The 23,910-nt window shown below is 48.4% G+C and overlaps 1 protein-coding gene across 2 annotated transcripts in view; it reads left to right on the forward strand.

The window, feature by feature from the left end:
• Nucleotides 1-1,827: 1,827 nt before the first annotated feature.
• Nucleotides 1,828-23,910, forward strand: part of TMEM156 (transmembrane protein 156) — a 36,591-nt gene continuing 14,508 nt past the window's right edge. The window contains exons 1-3 of one of the 2 annotated variants that reach the window (XM_084627257.1): nucleotides 1,828-2,336; nucleotides 19,983-20,255; nucleotides 22,819-23,082. In XM_084627257.1, coding sequence (XP_084483383.1) covers nucleotides 20,006-20,255; nucleotides 22,819-23,082 — 514 coding nt within the window. In that variant the 5' untranslated portion in view covers nucleotides 1,828-2,336; nucleotides 19,983-20,005. The remainder of the gene's footprint in view (nucleotides 2,337-19,982; nucleotides 20,256-22,818; nucleotides 23,083-23,910) is intronic. The other variant, XM_084627258.1, reaches the window with a different exon arrangement.

Consider the following 23,910-nt stretch of genomic DNA (forward strand, 5'->3'; position numbering starts at 1 on the left):
CCAGATATGCTAAACATTTGGGGTGCTTCCGCCACCATCCTTCATGCTTCCGCCACCATTCAAGAGGACGTGCTTCCGTGCTGATGACACTTGTTAAAAAAATAATGCATTGATTAAATTTGTGACTGAACTCCTTGGGGGAGAATTGTATGGCTTGTGCTCCATGGTTTTACCCACATTCTGCCATACATTTCGTGTTAGGGCAGTCTTGGATGACAACAGAGCATATGTTGTCTGATTTAAGAACGCTTTCATTGCAGATTTGACAAAGTCCAAAGAAGGTACCAATAGGAGATTTCTAAAGACAGCTACAGCACTTAACCCAAGGTTTAAGAATCTGACGTGTCCTCCAAAATCTGAGAGGGGCCAGGTGTCCCCACTGCCACTGCCACCCTGGAGCCGCTCCAGGTAAGTGGCGCTAGGCCAGAACCTTCACCCCGAGCCCCTCCTGCACCCCACACCCCTGCCCTGAGCCCCTTGCCACACCCTGCCTGCACCCCAACCCCTGCTGCACCCTGCACCCCTCCTTAACCCCAACCCCTGCCCTGAGCCCCCTGCCATGCCCCAATCCCCTGCCCAGAGCCCCCTGCCGCACTCTGCACCCACCCTGCACCCCAACCCCCTGCCCTGAGCCCACTCCTGCACCCCCTCCTGTACCCCAACCCTCTTCCCTGAGCCCCCTCATACATCTCACACCCTTCCTCCGCCCCAACCCCTTGCCCTGAGCCCCTTCCTGCACACCGCACCCCCTCCCACACCTCGCACTTCCTCCCACACATCAACCCCCTGCCCCAGCCCTACATTTATGGCCCTGCATGCAATTTCCCCACCCAGATGTGGCCCTCAGGTCAAGAAGTTTGCCCACCCCTGGCATAGAAGCATGTCCTCTGGGATGGTCATTAAAGCATGAAGGGGCCTCCAAGTTCCTCCTCTGCCTTGGTAGGTCCTGCGCTTATTGGCAGATTTTCTGACCTCAGAGGTTCACGGCAGCCCTCAGTTTGGCCACTTTCGTGGCTCAAATCTGCCATTCATTCAGTTAGCCTCATCACTGGTCAGCATGGGGAAAGGAAGAAGAACAATCCTCCCAGTCTCTGCTGATCCTCCTAGTGGATCAGGGAACAGGCCAGAGACCTTCCCCTCTGGTGGAACCAACAGTTCAGTTCAACTCCTCCGGTATCAAGTAGGGAGTTGAGGGGATGGAGGGAACCCGGGCCCACCCTCTACTCCAGGTTCCAGCCCAGGGCCCTGTGGATTGCAGCTGTCTAGAGTGGCTCCTGTAACAGCTGCATGACAGCTACAACTCCCTGGGCTACTTCCCCATGGCCTCCTCCTAACACCTTCTTTATTCTCACCACAGGACCTTCCTCCTGATGTCTGATAATGCTTGTACTTTTCAGTCTTCCAGTCATACGCCTTCTCACTCTCAGCTTCTTGCACCTCTCGCTCCCAGCTCCTTGCACGCACACCACAAACTGAAGTGAGCTCCTTTTTAAACTCAGGTGCCCTGATTAGCCTGCCTTAATTGATTTTAGCAGCTTCTTGATTGGCTGCAGGTGTTCTAATCAGCTTGTCTGCCTTAATTGTTTCCAGAAAGTTCCTGATTGTTCTGGACCCTTCCCTGTTAAGGAGCCGGAATCGTTCTTCACTCGCTCCTGAGCTATTTGCTTTCCTTTCTTTCCTAAAGCCCCCCGGCCCGGATTTTTCACACTTTTCCTTTTGCTTAGTTTCCCCCCCCGCGTTTGGGCCGGACGCTTTGTTCTTTTGGTTTTGTTTTTTCCCGTTTTTTTGAGCTGCGTTAGTGTGCTGGCCGGTCGCCAGCACCCCCCCCCCCCCGATGCCTGCTTTTGGACTTTGCTCCTTGCTTACTTGAAACCCCCGGAGGAGGGGGGGAGGACTGCCAACCTGCTGTCCGGAGAGGGGAGTGGACCCCCCCAGACCCAGCTGTTTTGTTTTTTGCCTGGACTTTTTCCGAGAGCCTTGGGACAGAGCCAACAGCTGTAGCAGACGCCAGAGGCCGGAGAACTCCCGGGCAGCTATGAATCATCGTGGAGAGAGGCCGTAAGACTGAGGGATTTCTTTTGAATTTCTACCCTCGGGGGGGGGAGTTGACTGCATTTCAGCTGCACCTGCGGCGGCACAGGGGTGTAGCAGGGAGCTACCCCCAGATCCATCGGTGCCCCCAACCCCCCCCACCACTATTACAACTATCACGGCCCCCGCTGCTTCGTCCCTGCTGGCAATCTGCCATCTGCCTTCGGATCCAGCTGTTTGCTTTGGACTTTGCCTTTTGGACCAGGCATAACAACCAACCAAGCGAGACTCTTTGGACACTTGTGGTGGGTTGTCCTCCCCCCCCCCCCCGGATTGTTTACCCCATAGCCTACCCCTACTACCGGACCCCGATTTTTGCCCCCCCCCCTCCCAGTGTCTCCCTGTCTCTCCCTGCTTACAATGGCAGAGAAGGAGGGACGCAAGGCCCCTCCACCGAAATTGGTTGCCCCTTCCCCATCTACCCTCCTGCCCACCCCTCAAGATTTCCCCACCGCCTCCATTGTTAGAACCCCTGCCACCGCCCCCGCTGGGGCATCGGCAGTGGGAGGCACCGGGGCGATTACTACTGCTGCTCTGGTTCCTGCCCCACTAGATTCTAGGAACCCCCCCCCAGTTGGAAAGAAAAATCGAAGCGGGCCAAAAGGGAAGGGCCCCGCTAATGCCGCTGGACCCTCCGTGGCAGAGGCCGCCCCCACCACAGTGGCCTCGTCATCGATCGCGGCACCCCTCCCAGCTGTTCCCTCCACCAGCTCTGCGACCATCCCTCCCCCGGCCCCCAGGACGTATGCCCGGGTGGCGACAGGCCCCCCCTCACCTGCCGCCTCCTCATCTCGCCCTCCCACTGCCTCCGCTGCCATTACTAGCAATCGGGACCCTCTTCCCGCCCTGACCAGGAAGCACGGTGTCCGTTGCCTCCTAGTGCCCGCCTCGCCCCACGTGGAGGCATACGTGCAGGCGTTGGCGAAAGTGGTAGGACCCATGGCCATTGTGGCGGCCTCCAAGATGTATGGGAAGGTCGTTCTCTTTCTGGCCTCGGAGACTGCCGCCCAGGAGGCGGTGGAGAAGGGCCTAGTGGTGGGGGGGGTGTTTTCTCCCCCTAGAACCGCTAGAAGATTTGGGCGTTCGCTTCGTCCTCACCTCCGTTCCTCCCTTTTTACCTAATGTTGCCCTGTTACCTGCTCTCTCTGCCCTGGGGAAGCTTGTTTCTGTTATTAGCCCTCTCCCGTTAGGCTGCAAGGACCCCGCCCTCCGTCACGTCCTATCGTTCCGCCGGCAAGTGCAGATTTTACTGCCGGCGGGGGTGCGTGACGGAGAGGCGCTCGAGGGGTCCTTCCTAGTTCCCTACCAGGGAGCCCGCTATAGGGTCTTTTATTCCACCGGAGAGGCCCGGTGCTACCTCTGCCGCTCGGCAGGGCATGTCCGCAGGGACTGCCCTTTGGCCCGGGGGAGAGGGGCACCTGAGACCCCCGAGACCCGGCGGGATGTCGGCCCTGTTGTTGCCGACACCCCTGGCCACCTGGCACCCGACACCACCCCCCCTCCCACCCGATCCACCGCTGCCCCCGTCCGGGCCCAAGAGGCACCCCTCCAACAACGCCCGGGCGACCACGGGAGTCCCACTCTTGCCGTAACCGCCTCGGCAGAGCCTATGGAGGGGGGTGTGGCAAAGCTTTTACCGGGTGCAAGAGAGGGCTCGCCCCAAGGAGAACCCCCCGCCCCTCATGCTGCCTTACCGCTACCCCCCCAAACCCCTGAACCTTTGCCTCCGCGCCCCGCTCCGTCCCCTGCTACTCAACCCCCGGACGACGCCATGGAGGGCTGGACTGTAGTCCAGGGGAAGCGAGGCAAGCGGAGGGCTCGAGCTCCGCTGCATTCATCTGACGCGGAAGCCCCCCGGAAGACCAGGAAGGGAGGTACCGGCCTTGAGCCTCCCGCCTCGGCCACGAGTGCGATCCATTCGCTGGTGTCGGGAGGTGAAGATAGACCAGCATTGGAGGGTGGAATCCCCCCTCCGCGGGGGACCCTCCCCTCCGAAGCCCCGGGGGAAGCCCCTTCTAACCAGATACCACCTGAACTCCCAACGAACCCCGACGTGACCGCCGAGGCGGGCCCTAGCGGAGAGGCCCCTGGGGTGGTGGGAGTTGGCCTCTCCTCTGTGTACGCAGAGATTGAAGCCCTGGATTTGACCCCGGTCACCCAGGGAGGGGATGATTTACTGCCGGCCGGCCTCGATTTGGGCAATTTCACCCCAGGCCCCCTCTCCCCATGTCCTTTCCCCCTGACTGCCTTTCCGGGTGAGCACCCCACGGAAAGTGGTTTACCGCCTGAGGCCATGGCTGCCACGACCACCCCGGAGCCAGTACCTAGCATTCCTCGGAGCCCCCTCCCTTGCCCCTTCACCCCCGACCCTGCTCGGGAGGCACCTTCTTTTTGCTGTTCGCCTCCTGAAGCCCAGGGCCTTACCTCTGCCCCTGCCCCCACCCCTATTCCGGTTCAGTCTCCCTCCTCCTGCAAGGCTACCGCCGCCCCTGGGGTTATTTCTTTTCCGCCTTTTGCAGATTCCCCCCAGGGAGCAGTCTTTATGTTTTCTAGTTGCGACTCCCCAGGAGTTGCACCTTTCCCCCTGCCATCCCCGTCCGCCCCAAGGCACGAGATGGAGTTAATAACCCCAGCCTGTCAGACACCCCGTCGGCGGTCCGCACCCTGCCTACCCGCCTTAGCGGACCACGAAGCTGTATCAAAAGCCCCACCAGGGACTGCTCTGGGAGTTGTAACCCTACCCCCCCATGAGCTGCAGCATGCATTACGGGAGTTCTTGAAACGATGCCGTGGTGCCCGCGATAGGGCACAGCTGGCTCTCCAGCAATGGGGGGACTTTGATCGACTCCTTCGGGCCGCGAGAGCCCTTATGAGGGAGGGTAGAGGGCAAGGGAAGGGCGGTGCCGCGGCCTACGAGCGGGCCCGCAGCTTCCGGAAAGAGTTACTTACTCACGGGATGGGACACGGGTTGCTACGCGACCCGCCGGGGGCCATGAGTACCCCCACCCCTGAGAACTCCCCACCCCCCCAGCCCTCCGCATGACACCTCTCATCATTGTAACCCTGAACACCAGGGGCTGTAGGATGGCTCTCCGCAGGTCCCAGGTGCTCTCCTACCTTCGGGAGGGGAGGTACTCTGTGGTTTTCCTGCAGGAGACCCACACGGACCCAACCGCCGAGGATAGGTGGCGGCTGGAATGGGGGGACGGGGTATACTTCAGCCACTGCACGGCTTGGCGAGCTGGAGTGGCGACCCTGTTCTCCCCCACCCTACGGCCCGAGGTGCTAGGAGTCACTGAGGCCGTGCCGGGCCACTTGTTGCACCTCCGAGTTCGTTTGGAGGGGCTCGTGGTCAATTTTGTTAATATTTATGCCCCGCAGGTGAGCTCACAGCGGCCGCAATTTTACCAGCAGGTGTCCGAATTTCTCGACACCCTGGATTCACACGAGTGCCTGATCCTGGGAGGGGACTTTAACACCACCCTCGAGGAACGGGACCGCTCGGGGGCCGAGCCGAGCCCGGCCGCCGCGACCATTCTTCGAGACATAGTCGACTATCACTCCCTAGTGGACGTCTGGCGTGACCATCACCCAGATGATACTTCCACGTTTACCTTCGTTCGGGTGGAGGCCCGTCGGTCGCACCGCTCTCGGTTAGACCGTATTTATCTATCCCGTCTCCATCTCTCACAGGCCCACTCCTCCACCATTCGGCCGGCCCCTTTTTCCGACCATCATTTGGTTGCCGTCACGGTCTCCCTCCGTGCAGAGGGACCGGGGCCGGCTTACTGGCACTTTAATAACAGCCTGTTGGAGGACGAGAGCTTTGTGATGTCCTTCCGGGAGTTTTGGCTGGCCTGGCGGGAGCAGTGGCGTGCCTTTCCCTTGGTGCGGCGATGGTGGGATTTAGGGAAGGTGCGCGCCAAGCTCTTCTGCCGCGACTACACTCGGGGCACCAGCCGACGGCGAAATGCGGCGATAGAGCAGTTGGAACGGGAGGTCTTAGAGCTGGAGAGGCGCCTGGCCGCCAGCCCCGGGGACCCGTCCCTCTGCGGAGCGTGCCGGGAGAAGCGGGAGGAACTTCGAGCCCTCGAGGACCACCGGGCCCGAGGTGCCTTTGTCCGGTCCCGCATCCGCCTCCTTCAGGAGATGGATCGCGGCTCCCGCTTCTTCTACGCCCTGGAGAAAACGAGGGGGGCCAAAAAACACGTCACCTGCCTTCTAGCGGAAGACGGCACCCCCCTCACGGATCCGGAGGAGATGTGTGGGAGGGCCCGTGACTTCTACGCAAACCTTTTCTCCCCGGATCCGACCGATCCTGGCGCTTGCGGGGTGCTCTGGGAGGAACTCCCCACGGTCAGCGTGGGCGACCGAGACCGGCTAGAGCTGCCTCTCACCCTGGCCGAGTTCTCGGAAGCCCTCCGTCGCATGCCCACCAATAAATCTCTGGGCATGGACGGGCTGACCGTGGAGTTTTACCGCGCGTTCTGGGACATCCTTGGCCCAGACCTAGTCACTGTCTGGGCTGAGTCCTTGCAGGGCGGGGTCCTCCCTCTCTCGTGCAGACGAGCGGTGCTCGCCTTGCTGCCGAAGAAGGGGGACCTCCGCGACTTACGAAACTGGCGTCCCCTCTCACTCCTTAGCACGGATTATAAAATCGTAGCGAAAGCAATCTCGCTGCGGCTAGGGTCCGTGATGGCGGACGTGATTCACCCAGACCAGACCTATACTGTCCCGGGTCGCAGCATTTTTGACAACCTCTTTTTAGTCCGAGACCTTTTGGAACTCGGGCGGAGAGACGGTCTGTCGTTCGCCCTCCTGTCTCTCGATCAAGAGAAGGCGTTCGATAGGGTAGATCATGGGTACCTCCTGAGCACCCTGCGAGCGTTTGGATTCGGACCTCAGTTTGTGAGTTTTCTCCGGGTGCTGTACGCCTCCGCGGAGTGTCTGGTTAGGCTCAACTGGACCCTGACCGAACCGGTCAGCTTCGGGCGCGGGGTGCGGCAGGGGTGTCCCCTTTCAGGCCAGCTGTACGCTCTGGCGATCGAGCCTTTCCTCTGTCTCCTCCGCAGGAGGTTGACGGGGTTGGTGCTGCGGGAGCCGGAGCTGCGGCTGGTCCTGTCGGCGTACGCCGATGACGTCCTCTTCGTGGTCCAGGACCCGGGCGACTTGACGCGAGTGGAGGCATGCCAAGCCATCTTTTCGGCAGCCTCCTCCGCCCGCGTCAACTGGGTCAAGAGCTCTGGCTTGGCGGTGGGGGGCTGGCGGCAGGTAAGCTCCCTCCCACCCGCGCTTCAGACCATCCGGTGGAGTGCCGGCCCTCTGCTCTATCTCGGCGTTTACCTTTCTGCCACGCACCCTTCTCCGCCGGAGAACTGGCAAAATTTGGAAGGCGGCGTGATTGAGCGGATCAGGAAATGGACGAGGCTACTCCGATGTCTCTCCCTTCGGGGGAGAGCACTGGTGCTTAACCAACTAGTCCTGTCCACGCTCTGGTACCGGCTCAACACCCTAGTCCCGGCCCCGGGTTTCCTGTCCCACCTCCGGAGATTGATTCTGGAGTTCTTTTGGTCAGGATTGCACTGGGCCCCTGTTGGAGTTCTCCACTTGCCCCTGAAGGAAGGAGGGCAGGACCTGAAGTGTCTGTACACTCAGGTCCGCGTTTTCCGCCTCCAGGCCCTGCAGAGGCTCCTTTATAGTGCAGGTAGTTCGACTTGGAGCATATTGGCGCATGCCTTTTTACGCCGCTTCCATGGGCTCCGATATGACCGACAGCTCTTTTATCTTTGTTCGAGAGGTTTTCCGCGAGACCTCTCCGGGCTGCCGGATTTCTACCAGGACCTCCTCCGGGCCTGGAAACTGTTTTCAACGACCAGGTCCGTGGCGGCCATCGTGGGGCAGATCTCCTCACGGAGCCCCTGCTACACAACCCCCAACTTTGTGTGCAGGCGGCGGAGTCCCGCACGGTGCGCCAGAGGTTGGTCCTGGCGGGAGTTACGAGGGTCGGGGACCTCCTGGACTACGACCGGGGGGACTGGCTGGATCCCCTGACGCTCGCTCGACGCATGGGGCTCTCCAGCCTTCGCACCCCCCGGCGCGTGCTTCAGGAGGTGGAGGCCGCTCTGACCCCCGCCGCTCGGGCTTATGTTAGCCGAGCCTTGTGCGAGGGCGCACCCCGCCCATCCCTTACCCCAGGCCCGCCAGACCTTTCCATCGGGCCCCTACCCTGCCGATCCCAACACACCCCTCATCCTTTCACTGCGAGCCGGCTGCATGAACTGCAACCGGTCGGTTTTCAAGTTGCATCACGGAAATATTTATATACACTCACGCTCCATACCCTTCATGCCCGCACCCTGGTGTCCCGCCCCGATACAAAGTGGCGAGATCTCTTACCACCTTTGGAGGGTGAGCAACCTCGGTGGGCCAGCCTGTACTCCACCTTGGTCCCGAGGCCCGTCGGGGACATCAGTTGGCGGCTCCTTCACGGGGCTGTGAGCACGGGCGTGTTTTTGACACGTTTTACCTCCCTTCCGGAGACTTGCCCTTTTTGCAATGTGAGGGAAACCCTGGCGCACGTCTATTTAGAGTGTGCCAGATTGCAGCCTCTTTTTCGGCTCCTCACAAATATTCTTTTGCGCTTTTGGCTTCATTTTTCCCCCCACCTCTTTATCTATACACTCCCCATCCGTGGCCCCACCAAGTCGCGGGATCTCCTGGTTAGCCTCCTCCTAGCCTTGGCTAAAACAGCCATTTATAAGACCAGAGAGCGGAGGTTGGCTCATGAGGCGTCCTGCGATTGTGAGGCCGTTTTCCGACTCTCAGTACATTCACGTATCCGGGCGGAGTTCCTCTGGGCAGCGTCCACCGACTCCCTTGACACCTTCGAGGAGCGGTGGGCGCTGTCCGGGGTTCTCTGCTCGGTGACCCCGTCCGGTTCCCTCCGTCTGACCCTCTGATTGAGGGAAAGAGCGAGAGCCGCCAGTCACAGCCGTTAGCTGCTGTGAATACCATCATTACTGTCTTCTAGGAGGGGTCCTATAATATATGGGTGTACCCCCCTCCCTCCCAACCACCCACCCCGCAGCCGTGCCCGTCTTGTCGGGCACTCTCAGGAGAGGGAGGGTCGGTGACCCTGGGCGCGGCACTAGGTAACTCGAGAGGGTGGAAGACCACGAGTGTCGAGGAAGCCCCCCCGCTCTAGGCCACCAGGTAACTCAGGAGGGTGGAAGACCACGAGTGTCGAGGAAGCCCCCCCGCTCTGGGCCTGGGCTAACCTGAACACCTCTCCCTCCTGAAAGCTGTTGTGTTATACCTTTTGATTGCGTTGTTTTGTTGCTAAGTTCTTTTTTTTATCCTTTTGTATTCTCTGTAACTGTTACAAATAAATTTCCTTTCTGTTTCAAAAAAAAAAAAAAAAAAAAAAACCTTCCCTGTTACCTTACCCAGGGAAAAGGGACCTACTTAACCTGGGGCTAATATATCTGCCTTCTATCACTCTCCTGTAGCCATCTGGCCTGACCCTGTCACAACTGTTTTCTTTTTGAGTGCAGTTATGTAAACAAATAATAATAATTCTACATTTGTAAGCTGCACTTTCACGATAAAGAGATTGCACTACAGAATTTGTATGAGGTGAATTGAAAAATACTCTTTATTTTATCTTTTTTACAGTTCCACTGTTTGTAATAAAAATGATAATGTAAAGTGTGTACTCTACACTTGGTATTCTGTGTTATAACTGAAATCAGTATATTTGAAAATATAGAAAACATCTAAAAATATTTAAATAAATGGTATTCTATTGCTGTTTAACTGTGCAATTTAAAACTGCAATTAATCGCAATTAATTTTTTAAATAGTTTGACGGCCCTGGTTTCTAGGCATGATTTTCCTCTCACTGATACCATTTAATATTTAGTATACTTTCATTGTATTCAGTGGCCTTACTCCTCATTTATGCTAGTGTAAGTAACCAGAGAAACTGGCTCTCTGAAACTCATTTAACAAAACATTAAAAAAAAAGGGGCAAGTCTTGCTAGAAAAAGGAAATGAATAAGAAGTATTTTGCATAAGACCAACACGAAAACAGGAAGGAACTTCCCACCAGTATGCTAGATGAGAGCTCCTCAGTGACATGTGCTTGACTATGAGAAAAGCAGATCTCCTGAAATTATTAATAGCAATAATTATCATGTTCTTTGTAAGTTTGCCTGAATTTTTCAAAACCCATGAAGGTGAGTGATCCGCTTTAAAGAATGAGGGCTCTTCTTTATTTTAAGGTCAGATTGCAATTAAAGAATTCACATGTACTTTCCCAGAGGAGCTGATTGTGATACAATTTTCTTACTGATAGTAAACTTAACAAAATGTATATGAAATGTGTCACTTTAATTAGCTTTTTGTTAATTATAGTTAACTGTACATATTAATTATGAAGAATATTTGTCAAACAGTTACATATACCAGAATCAAAAATGTTGTAGGTGTTTTCATTTAATTGATGTTGTACTTCTTGCTTTTGGCAGGGTTTTTCTACAGAAGGTAATTGCTTGTTAGAATTATAACTATTTTGAACTTCTTGCACCCAAAGGCACAAAAATGTTTGTAACATTATTGTATTATACTTTCATTCAAAGAACATGAAAAATAGTTAATCCTGTTGAAGATATGAAAGTATTATGTATGTATGGTGAACTGAAACAAAGAAGTGCAGAGTGGGTAGAATGGAGTGAAATCAATCTCTTAATATGAATTCCAAATATAATTTGGTCATAGAGGTCAATACTGAGAGTTGGGAGAAAATGTATGAATAAGACTTATTCATTGGTTTCAGAGTAACAGCCGTGTTAGTCTGTATTCGCAAAAAGAAAAGGAATACTTGTGGCACCTCAGAGGCTAACCAATTTATTTGAGCATAAGCTTTTGTGAGCTACAGCTCACTTCATCAGATGCATACTGTGGAAAATACGGAAGATGTTTGTTTTTATACACACAAATCATGAAAAAATGGGTGTTTACCACTACAAAAGGTTTTCTCTCCCCCCACCCCACTCTCCTGCTGGTAATAGCTTATGTAAAGTGATCACTCTACTTACAATGTGTATGATAATCAAGGTGGGCCATTTCCAGCACAAATCCAGGTTTTCTCCCCCCCCAACACCCTCCCCCAACACCCTCCCCCCAAAAAAACCAAACAAACCACTCTCCTGTTGGTAGTAGCTTATCTAAAGTGATGACTCTCCTTACAATGTGTATGATAATCAAGGTGGGCCATTTCGAGCACAAATGCAGGGTTTAACAAGAACGTCTGGGGGGGGGGTTAGGAAAACAAGGGGAAATAGCTTACCTTGCATAATGACTTAGCCACTCCCAGTCTCTATTCAAGCCTAAGTTAATTGTATCCAATTTGCAAATGAATTCCAATTCAGCAGTCTCTCGCTGGAGTCTGGATTTGAAGATTTTCTGTTGTAATATCACAACTTTAATGTCTGTAATCGCGTGACCAGAGAGATTGAAATGTTCTCCGACTGGTTTATGAATGTTATAATTCTTGACATCGGATTTGTGTCCATTTATTCTTTTACGTAGAGACTGTCCAGTTTGACCAATGTACATGGCAGAGGGGCATTGTTGGCACATGATGGCATATATCACATTGGTAGATGTGCAGGTGAACGAGCCTCTGATAGTGTGGCTGATGTTATTAGGCCCTGTGATGGTGTCCCCTGAATAGATATGTGGGCACAGTTGGCAACAGGCTTTGTTGAAAGGATAGGTTCCTGGGTTAGTGGTTCTGTTGTGTGGTATGTGGTTGCTGGTGAGTATTCGCTTCAGGTTGGCGGGCTGTCTGTAGGCAAGGACTGGCCTGTCTCCCAAGATTTGTGAGAGTGTTGGGTCATCCTTCAGGATAGGTTGTAGATCCTTGATATGCGTTAGAGGGGTTTTAGATGGGGGCTGAAGGTGACGGCTAGTGGCGTTCTGTTATTTTCTTTGTTAGGCCTGTCCTGTAGTAGGTGACTTCTGGGAACTCTTCTGGCTCTATCAATCTGTTTCTTCACTTCCGCAGGTGGGTATTGTAGTTGTAAGAATGCTTGATAGAGATCTTGTAGGTGTTTGTCTCTGTCTGAGGGGTTGGACCAAATGCGGTTGTATCGCAGAGCTTGGCTGTAGACAATGGATCGTGTGGTGTGGTCAGGGTGAAAGCTGGAGGCATGCAGGTAGGAATAGCGGTCCATAGCTTTCCGGTATAGGATGGTGTTTATGTGACCATCGTTTATTAGCACTGTAGTGTCCAGGAAGTGGATCTCTTGTGTGGACTGGACCAGGCTGAGGTTGATGGTGGGATGGAAATTGTTGAAATCATGGTGGAATTCCTCAAGAGCTTCTTTTCCATGGGTCCAGATGATGAAGATGTCATCAAGATAGCTCAAGTAGAGTAGGGGCGTTAGGGGATGAGAGCTGAGGAAGTGTTGTTCTAAGTCAGCCATAAAAATGTTGGCATACTGTTGGGTCATGCGGGTACCCATAGCAGTGCCGCTGATTTGAATGTATACATTGTCCCCAAATGTAAAATAGTTATGGGTAAGGACAAAGTCACAAAGTTCAGCCACCAGGTTAGCCGTGACATTATCGGGGATAGTGTTCTTGACGGCTTGTAGTCCATCTTTGTGTGGATGTTGCTGTAGAGGGCTTTTACATCCATAGTGGCCAGGATGGTGTTATCAGGAAGATCACCAATGGATTGTAGTTTTCTCAGGAAGTCAGTGGTGTCTCGAAGGTAGCTGGGAGTGCTGGTAGCATAGGGCCTGAGGAGGGAGTCTACATAGCCAGACAATCCTGCTGTCAGGGTGCCAATGCCTGAGATAATGGGGTGCCCAGGATTTCCAGGTTTATGGATCTTGGGTAGTAGATAGAATATCCCAGGTCAGGGTTCCAGCAGAAGAGTGGGGTGGGTGGAGAGAAAACCTTTTGTAGTGATAAACACCCATTTTTTCATGATTTGTGTGTATAAAAACAAACATCTTCTGTATTTTCCACAGTATGCATCCGATGAAGTGAGCTGTAGCTCACGAAAGCTTATGCTCAAATAAATTGGTTACTCTCTAAGGTGCCACAAGTACTCCTTTTCTTTTTACTTATTCATTGTTATATCTTCATTTAAAAATCCATAGATAGGCTAACATTAAATTATGGGGTTTTTTCTTCTGTATTCCAAAGTAGGACCTTGAGGAGAAAAACATAACAAGAAAAGTGTCCATCTGATAAAGATGGTTCATTTTCCTGAAAGGCTTTATGTTAATTTTTAATGAAAAGTGATATTCAGTAAAAACTCTGAAAGCTTAAAGTGTATACAAGTTAGGAAAGTTAATTTAATTTGAATTTATATTTTTATTTACCAAGCAAGAATTAAATTGATTCTAACTCAGGCATAAGGATAACAATCTATAGCTTACAAAATGATGCTCCTGAGGGAATTCTGTGCCAAAAAATTAAAAATTCTGCACATAATATTTTAAAATTCTCCAAAATTCTGCCAATTTTATTGGTCAATAAATAAATGTGGAGGCTCCAGCATGGCAGTGGGGAGCACAGGCCACTGACTGCACAGAGGTGGGAGATCACACTGCAGCCCCCACCCCGGGACATGGACTCAGTGGTGAGGCTGCACCCAGCCCTGACACAGAAAAAGGCCCAGACTTGTCCCTCCATGCCAAGCACACAGGCAGGCTCAGCACAGCAGGATCCAAGTATGGAAGGGCTTAGTGTGGGGATATCCAGGTGTGGGGTGATAAGGGCTCTGTGTGGGGCAGTCTGGGTGTTGGCAGCTTGTTGTGGTGGTCTGCATACAGGGCGGGATCTGGATGAATGGACTTATTGTGGGGTAGGGTTCTGGGTGCAGAGGCAATGGGACTCTGCAGAAGGGGTCCAGGTGAAGGTGGTTAGGGCTCAGCAGAAGGGGCTCTGGGTATGGAGGGCTCAGCAGGGGGTAGGGGTCTGGGTACTGGCTTGGTGGGGGTCTAGGTCTAGTGGGGTGGGGAGCTAGTCTGGGTGGTCCAGGTCCAGGTAGGGGTAGGGTAGGTGGAGGCTCAAGTATGCAGGGGCAATCTGGATGCAGGGATGGAGTACAAATGCAGGGAGGTGGGGCTCAGCAGGGGTTTCTGGGTTCAGGGGTGCTCTAGATGCAGAGAGTGAGGCTTGGTAGGGGTGTGGGTTTGGGTTCAGAGGGCTCAGTGGTGGGGCGGTTCTGGGTGCAGGAGGAGAGGCTTGGTGGGGCAATCTGGATATGAGGTGGGTCCAGATGCATGGGGGTTGGGCAGATGGGGGAGCAGCTCCCCATACAGTGACTCCTCCTCCCCACAGCTGAGGAATGAGGGAGCAGGGAGGAGGGGGAGTGTGGAGCTTCCAGCAGCCAGGGAGGTTTCTGGGGGTGGGTCTGACCCAGCCCTGGCCGCTCCTTGAAGGGAAAGAGGAAGTCCCATCCTTTCCAGCCCTGTTGGGACTAGCAGCTGAGCCTGGCACAGGGTAGGAGCCACCAGCTGGGGAGTCCCCAGCCCCCCTCCCACCCGTGATTTACCTCTCTGCTGGCTGCTCCAGATGCCTGAAACAACGCTCCTGCACTGCTGGGTAGTGGCGCATGACCGGTTTTGCGGCTTCGCTTTGTTTGCCCCATCAGAAAGTCACTTTTCTGCAGGGAAGCAAAGAAATCTGCGGGACACATGAATTCTACGCATACACAGTGGCACAGAATTTCCCCAGGAATAAAAATGACAAGATCAGTGGGATGCTTTAAGTTTTCAGATATTGTAGAAGGTGTAAACAACGTTTGCAGATTGCCATACCTAATGTTTTACCTCCATGTAAAAGTGGCGAAAGTGCTAAATAGTAATCAAATTGTTTAACAGATTGCACGAATATACAGTGATGACATAAATGTTATCACAAGAGTACATGTTGACATTACTGTCAGTACCATGTTATTTCTAGTTGATTTTTTCATATATAGTTCCTGTTTAGATAACACTGCATGGTATAACTGATGCAACCTCAAACTTTTTGTACCTGCTGAATTTTAACTACAGTGCGGTAAAATTCGAAAGCGTGGGTCTGCCTTAAGTTCTGCACTAAGGGTTTCAGAGGACTTAGAGCAAAGTATCTGAGAAGCAGAATGCACCGCAACACTCTATCTAGGAATTTTAAAACTAGCTGCCCCATGTTATCTGGATGCTTTCTAAACTATGTAACAAATTTTGAACTTATGTAAGAGGGTGTAAAAACACTGGAATTACGAGCCTGGAATACACCATCTTAGAATTTGGCCCTGTGCGTATCCTAAGAGCTGCATGGGCATTGTTAGTTAAAAATCTTCTTTAGTAGACGGCTCTTGTTTTGAGTTTTGTTACAAACCTGAATCATGCAGATGTTTGCTGGGGTTCAGCTGAACTTCTGGTAATTTCAAATTAAGTGTTAAGGTACAGAAATACTCAGTTAAAGCACTCAAACAACCTTAACTTTGCTGTATAGTGATACCCTTGAGGAAGAAGGGGGGAAACAAGAAAAAAAAAGTCTGTGTCTTTAAAATCAGTTTAATCTAATCTGGAACAAGGACTAATATGACCACAAAGACTAATAGCCATCATTCATAATTGTAAGCTATTGTATGACATCACTACATGGCAGAATAAAGGCTGTTTGAGTGCCTTCATTGTGTGTTTCCATATCTTACACATTTGGATTTCTTTTAGTTTAACATTAACTCTGAATTTCCTGGATCTGTATTGCTTGTTTTGATGATAATCACAACATCCACATAATACATTTATCCTAACTTACTGGTATGTGTTATCAACCTTGACTCCACCTTAATGTAGTTGTGTGTCTGATACAGTGGAGCCTTGTTTCCTTAACTACAGTATATTTCACTATCTCAAGAAAGCATTATGAATTAAAAGGCATATCCTGTCACCACCCTTTTGTGGAAATGCAAGATCTATAAATAAAGCAGCAATACTGGTGCAGTTCTGCTGCAAAGCAGGGGGTCAGTTAGGTTGTGGACTGGCAGTGCATGAGAGTGGGGGGGGGCATCAGAGACAGGTGGGGGCACATGTTACAACCTTGCCCAATACCCCACTGTATGGTTACCAGTCTGTTGCAAGTGGACCCCGTTGCTGGGTCCTATGTGCTTCCAAGCTGAATGGATTTTGGTAGAGTCTAGTCATTTGTTTTTGTCCTAAAGAGGATGAAAAGTTGAAATTTAAAAACTTTTCATGGAATGGAAAATCTAAAAAATTTAAATGAACAAATGAATAAACATTTCATTCTGACATTTTAAATCAAAACAAAATATTTCAACACTCCCACAATTGAAATGTTTCATTTTGATTTGTTGAAATTATCCTAAATGCTTCATTTCAACATTAACCTGTGTTTTCTTATGGTGGCACATTGCATTATGAGAGGTGTAGCACAGCAGGGAGTCTGGCCCAAAGGGAGAATAGGGACATCAAGGTCCCAAACATCTCCCACAATGCACCCAGAGTCATGTGACCACACCACTCAGTCAGAGTGAAATCAGCATGTTGCCTTATGGGAGAGATGGTCCTCTAGGGGGCCCAGTCCATAGTAGAGAATAGGGACCAGAACAACAGCTCCAATAAGATAATGCTACATAATATAAAAATAGTTTAATGTTTTGTTGAACTTATTCAAAATGAAACCCAACCCAAAATGATATATTTATTTTCGAGTTTCTTGATGGAAAATTGAAAATTTTCAGCAAAATCAAAGTTTTTCTGAAGAAAATCATTTTGATGGAAAATTCCTGAACAACTCTAAACACAGTCTTAGCAAAGGAACTTCTTAACCACAGAAACTTTACTCGCAAAGCAGAAGAGGGCTACAGATCTTAGAGAACAAAACAAGAGTCCTGAGACACACCCTTTCTTGGTTTGACTTCACCTCTTCTCGGGAATCAAAAGGTTGTCAGTGATTTAAGTTAGGGAGAGTCTCTCCTGCTCTCACTTGCCTGCCAGTCCTTTTTATGTGGTGATGGTTTCTCCCCCTCCCTGGCACACAGCAGCTCCTGCTCTTATGTAGGCCTCTGTCTCCCTGCCATGTACTCCACTAGGGACCACCAACTTCCCTCCAATTATGCCCACCCCGGACACTTTTGAGGGAAGTCAATTGTTCCAGGGGGATGGGCTGGTAGTTGAGAAACATACATGATGGCTCTAGTCTTGATGGCTTCTCAGTGATAGGGTTTCAGTGAGGTGTCAAGCCTCTTCCCCCAGTAGAGCAGCTGCCTGGAATACATAAGAGGCTGCCTTCAGGTAAGATTAGTAATATGTTCAGCACATAGCACAAAATGGACTTCATAATGTGATACAGACATATCTCACTCTGATATAGCACACTCACTAGCTCCACAAACTACATGGACGGAATACCTATGTAAAAGATGTATAGCAGAAAGTAGCCATTTATAGATTGAAAACTGGAGTAGTAGGTTTGAGGAGGCTGCACAGGTGCTCAGCATCCTAGCTCCAGGATGGGAAGGAAAATTTAATTTCCTCCCCCTACACATTCTGCACAAAGAATATTTATTAGGAGTTTACTTGGGCAGATAATAAGAATTTGTCTCCAAGGGTCACAGAATCATAGAATCATAGAATATCAGGGTTGGAAGGGACCTCAGGAGGTCATCTAGTCCAACCCCCTGCTTAAAGCAGGACCAATCCCCAACTAAATCATCCCAGCCAGGGCTTTGTCAAGCCTGACCTTAAAAACTTCTAAGGAAAGAGATTCCACCACCTCCCTAGGTAACGCATTCCAGTGTTTCACCACCCTCCTAGTGAAAAAGTTTTTCCTAATATCCAATCTAAACCTCCCCCACTGCAACTTGACACCATTACTCCTTGTTCTGTCATCTGCTACCACTGAGAACAGTCTAGATCCATCCTCTTTGGAACCTCTTTTCAGGTAGCTGAAAGCAGCTATCAAATCCTCCCTCATTCTTCTCTTCCACAGACTAAACAATCCCAGTTCCCTCAGCCTCTCCTCATAAGTCATGTGTTCCAGTCCCCTAATCATTTTTGTTGCCCTCCGCTGGACTCTTTCCAATTTTTCCACATCCTTCTTGTAGTATGGGGCCCAAAACTGGACACAGTACTCCAGATGAGGCCTCATCAATGTCGAATAGAGGGGAACGATCACGTCTCTCGATCTGATGGCAATACCCCTACTTACACATCCCAAAATGCCATTAGCCTTCTTGGCAACAAGGGCACACTGCTGACTCATATCCAGCTTCTCGTCCACTGTAACCCCTAAGTCCTTTTCTGCAGAACTGCTGCTGAGCCATTCGGTCCCTAGTCTGTAGCGGTGCATGGGATTCTTCAGTAACTGTGCAAATGAGGAGAGATCATGGACATTTAGAAGAAAACCTTCAACTTGCCTAAGGGAAGGATCAGGCCCTAAATTTTATATTTTTAAATGTTCTTTATAGTATTAAAACAAATCATTGTCTTATATTTTATGTGCATAATATGGTATTTTAGAAATCACTGCAGTTTTTGTTTTTATGGAATATTTATTACTCGCCAATCTACTGTCACTAAAGAAGAGAAGGTAATTGACTTTGCATTTACTGTAGGATGTCGTTTCTTTATCCTGTCTGAAATTTTTCACTAAATTGATTCTGAGGCTAGTCCCCCTGGATGCTAGCACAGATGGCCTATTGCAACTGTCAGGCTACAATGAATGTTGGGCATGTTAAGGGATGTATTTTCATCTCTATACATGAGAATTTATGACCATATAACTCCCATTAGTGCTAGTGGGAGTTAGGTACTTAAAACCCTATTTCATGAAGATGAAAGTATATATCTAAATTGGAAGGTGAGTTACTGTAGTGTGGGTTCCTACATCATGAGCAGAAACAGAGTGTTATTTGCTTGTTTTACAAGTTGGTGTTAAGTACCAGCATTTTTTGCTCTTTAATTATTTTCAGATTTTAAAAAATATTTTAAGACAAGTACAAGTTCAAATATAAAAGAGTGCTGTACAAAAAAGCCTTAATGGTTACTTACTGTGAGTAGGAAAAAATAAGAGATTCATCCTCCTCCTTAATAATAAATAATAGAGTATCCTTGTATCACTTGTCCAAGTTGAATCAAGGCACATTAGCTAAAACCAAAGAATACCAAAAAGAAGGAAGTGAAATAGGAGATAAAATTGGTGGATGATTTTTGTGTTAGAGTACACAAAAGCTGTAGTGTGGAGGTTTCAGGTATACCTTATATAATCCTGCTTTATGATAGCATTATCTTTGGAGACAGGTTTAAATTTGACTACAGCTGTTCTTCAATATAATCACAATGACTTATTGTAACCAGGCTTATTACTTATGTAACTTATTGCAGGCTGCCCCTCTGAAGTAATTGAAGAGACCCAGACCTGTTCTTACTCCACAGTTCTGGCATCTCCTTCTGCTGTCTCCATCCCGCCCCCATTTATTTTATTGTAACCATGTAGGTTTCTGAGCAAACTTCTCCTCTGAAAGTGTTAAGGGCTTCATCTTTTTTCAAACAGGATCAGATCCTAAGAGCTTTGGAAGAGGAATGTGTCCAGATACAGTTATGAGTGCAGGTTACCATTAGAAGAGATTTAGTATTATTGAGCAATAAAATCCAGCCTGTACAATGTGAGAGGCTTTCTTCTTTCATGCTCTCCCATTATACAATATGTTCAATATGCTGCCAGAATGTGGGAGATGTTTCACAGTAATATGGTGAAAGGATATCTATCTTTATGCTTAGATGTACATATTTTACTATGTGCTTCCAATATGACCATTCTTACAATATATAACTATCTTTCTTTTTGTTTTACAGCAAGCACTGTAATTATATCATGCATGGATGCTTGTTCATTTAATAACATCACCTTTCCACTCTGTGCTTTTAACAATTCTTCTGAAAGCTTCCTGCAACAAGGAAGTAAAAAACAGACTATTTTTTTGAAGGTCTTTATACATTACTCTGATTTTCAAAATACTCCAAGTATTTGCCAAGTCTCCAGGAGTGAACTGCAACCATGTATTTTAAACTCAGCCTGTGAATCCAAGAATGATATGAATGTTGTTCACCAGGAATCAAGATCAGAAGGTAAAGAAAGCGAACAAGGGAAAAGAAGTGCTTAGTTTAGAGGTAGTTAATTACTTGCATATGATTTATTCATTTTTTGTCAGTTAAACCATCATGAAAATGTAATAAGCTTTATACTGATTCCTTAATCATAAACTCCTGGAAAACTCTGTGAATATAGCTTCTTGGCCTTGGCAGCTTATTTTTGCATTGCTACAAAGTGCATAATTAATGACAAATTCTGCCCTCAGATACATAGGCAGTGTCGTGAGTGCAGAATTTATATTTAGAGCTAAATGCTGCCTTCTTCTATGTTGTGGCCTCATCAAAAGTCTATTGAAGTCAAAAGGAGTCTTTCCATTGACTTCCATGGGCTCTGTGTCAGGCCCTTGGTACAGAAATGTGAAGTTATGAGAAAGAGTATAGAGATCCACTTTTCCTCCCTCTACCTATTCCAGCAGCGAGCCAGAATACAGCCACATGTCCTTAACTTATACCATGATTTGTTTCTAAAAGTTTGCACCTGTCCATCCTTCCCATCTTTGTGCATTCTACTTAAATCCTTAATTTGCCCCGAAAGGGCATCCTGTCATCAGTTTTCATGCAGAACTCCTTATTGATTTCAATGTGGAGCTCTACTATGGAATATAATTAATCAAAAGATTAACTATAGATTATAGTTTTCCTGTGGTGGAAGGGAATATTGAGAGAAAATATCTGAAGAATGGCTTTGAAGACAGGTAATAAATAAATAATAAAACAAATAATGATTAACAAGTGTAGATTGTGGTTAGTTCTATGCAAGTGCATGGGTACCAGACAGCTAAAAGAATCAGTGTCCATGTTTGCAATATTGAGGGTGCGTAGTTCCAGAGTGGCATTGGATGATTCAAGTAGGACAAGACTGAAAAGGTCCTAGCCTCTTTCCAGCCATGCAGGGCAGAGCAGGGAAGTCAGAATCTACACCTTTTCAGAGAGGGTCTCATCCTCTCTCTGGCATTCACTCCTTCAGTGCTTCTGGAGACATTCTGGATTTTGCCATCTCAGCATGGGCTCTGCCTACTGTGACAAAGTTGGAATGTTCTGTAATATTTTTATGAATCCTTGGCATGGCTCAGTTTCCCTCAGTATGTTGCATTGCTATCCAGTGGATGCAAAAGTGATAACACTGCTCCTGGAACAGTGCAGTAGGTGTGTGTGTGTGTGTCACCTTGCTGTCTGGAGGGAATGAATATAGTCATTAAAGAACAGGCTCAAACTGACCCAGATCAATTGAGGGTCCAGCAAGACAGAGAGATGTCCCAGTCAACATCTAACAGCAGGAAACCCCAGCAGGCAGAACTTGGGAAATGAGCTGGAGAACAAGATGCAGGTGACTGGATGAAGGGGGCTTTTTGGAGGGACTCAGGAGCCCAGACTGGGAGAAACTAGAGGGGACAAGAGAGGGATCCAGAAATGGAGTCCATCACAGCTTCACTGGCTCATCATGGCACTCCTATGACCAAGATTGGACTATGGCTTAATTTCTGCCTTTCTGTGCTGATCTAAGGACTTTCAGATTTTGTGTACCAGGTGACTAATAAATGGGTACCTTGTTTTGAAAAGGCTGCCTGTGTCACTGCAAACACTCACTGAAAGCACTGCACCCTGAAAGGGTACTGTACAAGCCTCCTGTAGGACCCTGGCTTGGCTGGATTCATTACAGGGAGCTATGGAGAGACAGGGATTCTGGTGCTGATGGCTCAGTCTTGGAGTCATGGGCCTTCCCCTGTGGAACTGTGTGGGTCCTGGGGGCCTGGCCCACTAAAGGGGTCACTCCCAGGAGATTAGTTACAGGCTGGAGTATAGACCAGACTTTGTGACTCTTTGACACCTGCAAAAGCAAGAACAGGATCCTGAATGAGCAAGTGCCCAAGTCTATGATGTTGTTGCTGTTGTTATTTTCAAACTGCATTCATAAAAATGAAACCTCTAGCTTTTACAAATTAGTTCCCTGTACAGATTTGGAGAATAACCAAATAAGAAGTACATGGGACAAATTCTGCTCTTATATTCGCTTGTGCAACCGTATTGATTTTGACAGAGTTATGTGGATGTTACTGAGGGGACAACTTGTTCTATGTTGTTGACATAGACATGATGGAAGCCCCATAGCTTGAATCACTTAAAATTGGACTGGGCAAAGCTCTGGAAAATATTCTGAAATGGCAAAGAGATGGGTTAGATGACCTAATAGGTCATGCCCAGCTCAAACATCTATAATTTTCACATGTTCTTTTTTTTTAATTTAGCGTTGGTTTGTCTTATCTCTGACAATGACAGATTCCAAAAAAACTTTTGCAGCTGGTAAATGAAGTCACTAACAGTTACAAGGAAAACACATTTTGTATAGCAAAATCAATAGAGCTTAGATTCATTCTGAAGGCTTATTACATATATTATTGTCCATTTTATTAAGTATTCAGTAATGATGAGTCTTGCCATCTATTTATAGGAATGGGGTTTAGTAGTGAGTTATGGTACTTTTATTTTGTAAGTACAATGTGCTACATAGCAGATCTTAATGTTTTTTATTTATTTGTAGTTCCAGAAGTGACAGGATCATTAGAAATGAAAGCAAAAAATTTTATTTCTTTCCATAAACATTTCAATTTCACTGTGGGTTATGCGAATGAAGAAAGCGAGGAATACAACACTTACTATATACTGGAAATCCACATTAGAAATTCTACAACCAGAAGAGGAAACACTACAGAAGAAAATATAAATCACTCATGTATAGCAGCAATGATGGAAGACCAAAATGGCTGTATAAATATTTCACTGCAACTACAGACTTATGTGAAAAGTAAGTTATGAAAAGGGAATCAGAGGGCAAATCAAACATGGAACTAATATGAATCTTACACTAAGGAAGGAAAACTTCCAATAGGCAACCTTAAGCATTTCCAATAGGCAACCATATGCAACTCTTTGAAAGTATCCACCCCCAAATTGAGTGCAATTTTGATTTCTTGAAAGGCCATGGTCAGAATGGTCTTTAGATAGTACCTTAAGGTAGATTTGCTGTATATTTTTGGAAACAAACCAAGAACACTAACATCTGTGCCTTTGATTAACATTTTTTTGGCTTATAGTTCAGAGATTGATTGAATTTGTGTTTAACAAGAATTGATTTTTCTTATTTTTATTAGTTTATTCTGCCAAAGTTTTTGGCACAGTTCTGCTCCCTTTGAAGTTAATGGCAAAATTCCTGTTGACTTCAATGGGAAAAAGGTCAGGCTGCAATGTCAGTGTCATGATGCAATGTTTCGCTTATATTCTAAGTCCAGTATGCTTCAGGGAGAAGTTTTAGTCCAGTTAGTGAAGACAGTCTCCTTGCAAAGACAATCTTTTCCTAGAGGATAGCCTGTCAACTCTTTAAATTTCTTCTTGTGCTGCATAGGCCTTTTAAGAGTCTTTTCTGTCTGATTATCTGTCACACTCAATGCCAGAGAACATTTGCCATTGGGAAATTGGTGAACTCAAGTATTGTTTATTATTTATTAATGTATTGAAAATTCTAGATTTTTAAGTTGGCTGTGTCTTCACTAGGGAAAAGGAGGTGTGTTCTTCACTTAAATTAACTAACTCAAATTAACTAAGTTGAGGTAAAATCCTAGTGAAGATAAGGCAG

Source organism: Lepidochelys olivacea, assembly GCF_965140295.1.
Source record: "Lepidochelys olivacea isolate rLepOli2 genome assembly, chromosome: 4".
NCBI classification, from domain to species: Eukaryota; Metazoa; Chordata; order Testudines; family Cheloniidae; genus Lepidochelys; species Lepidochelys olivacea.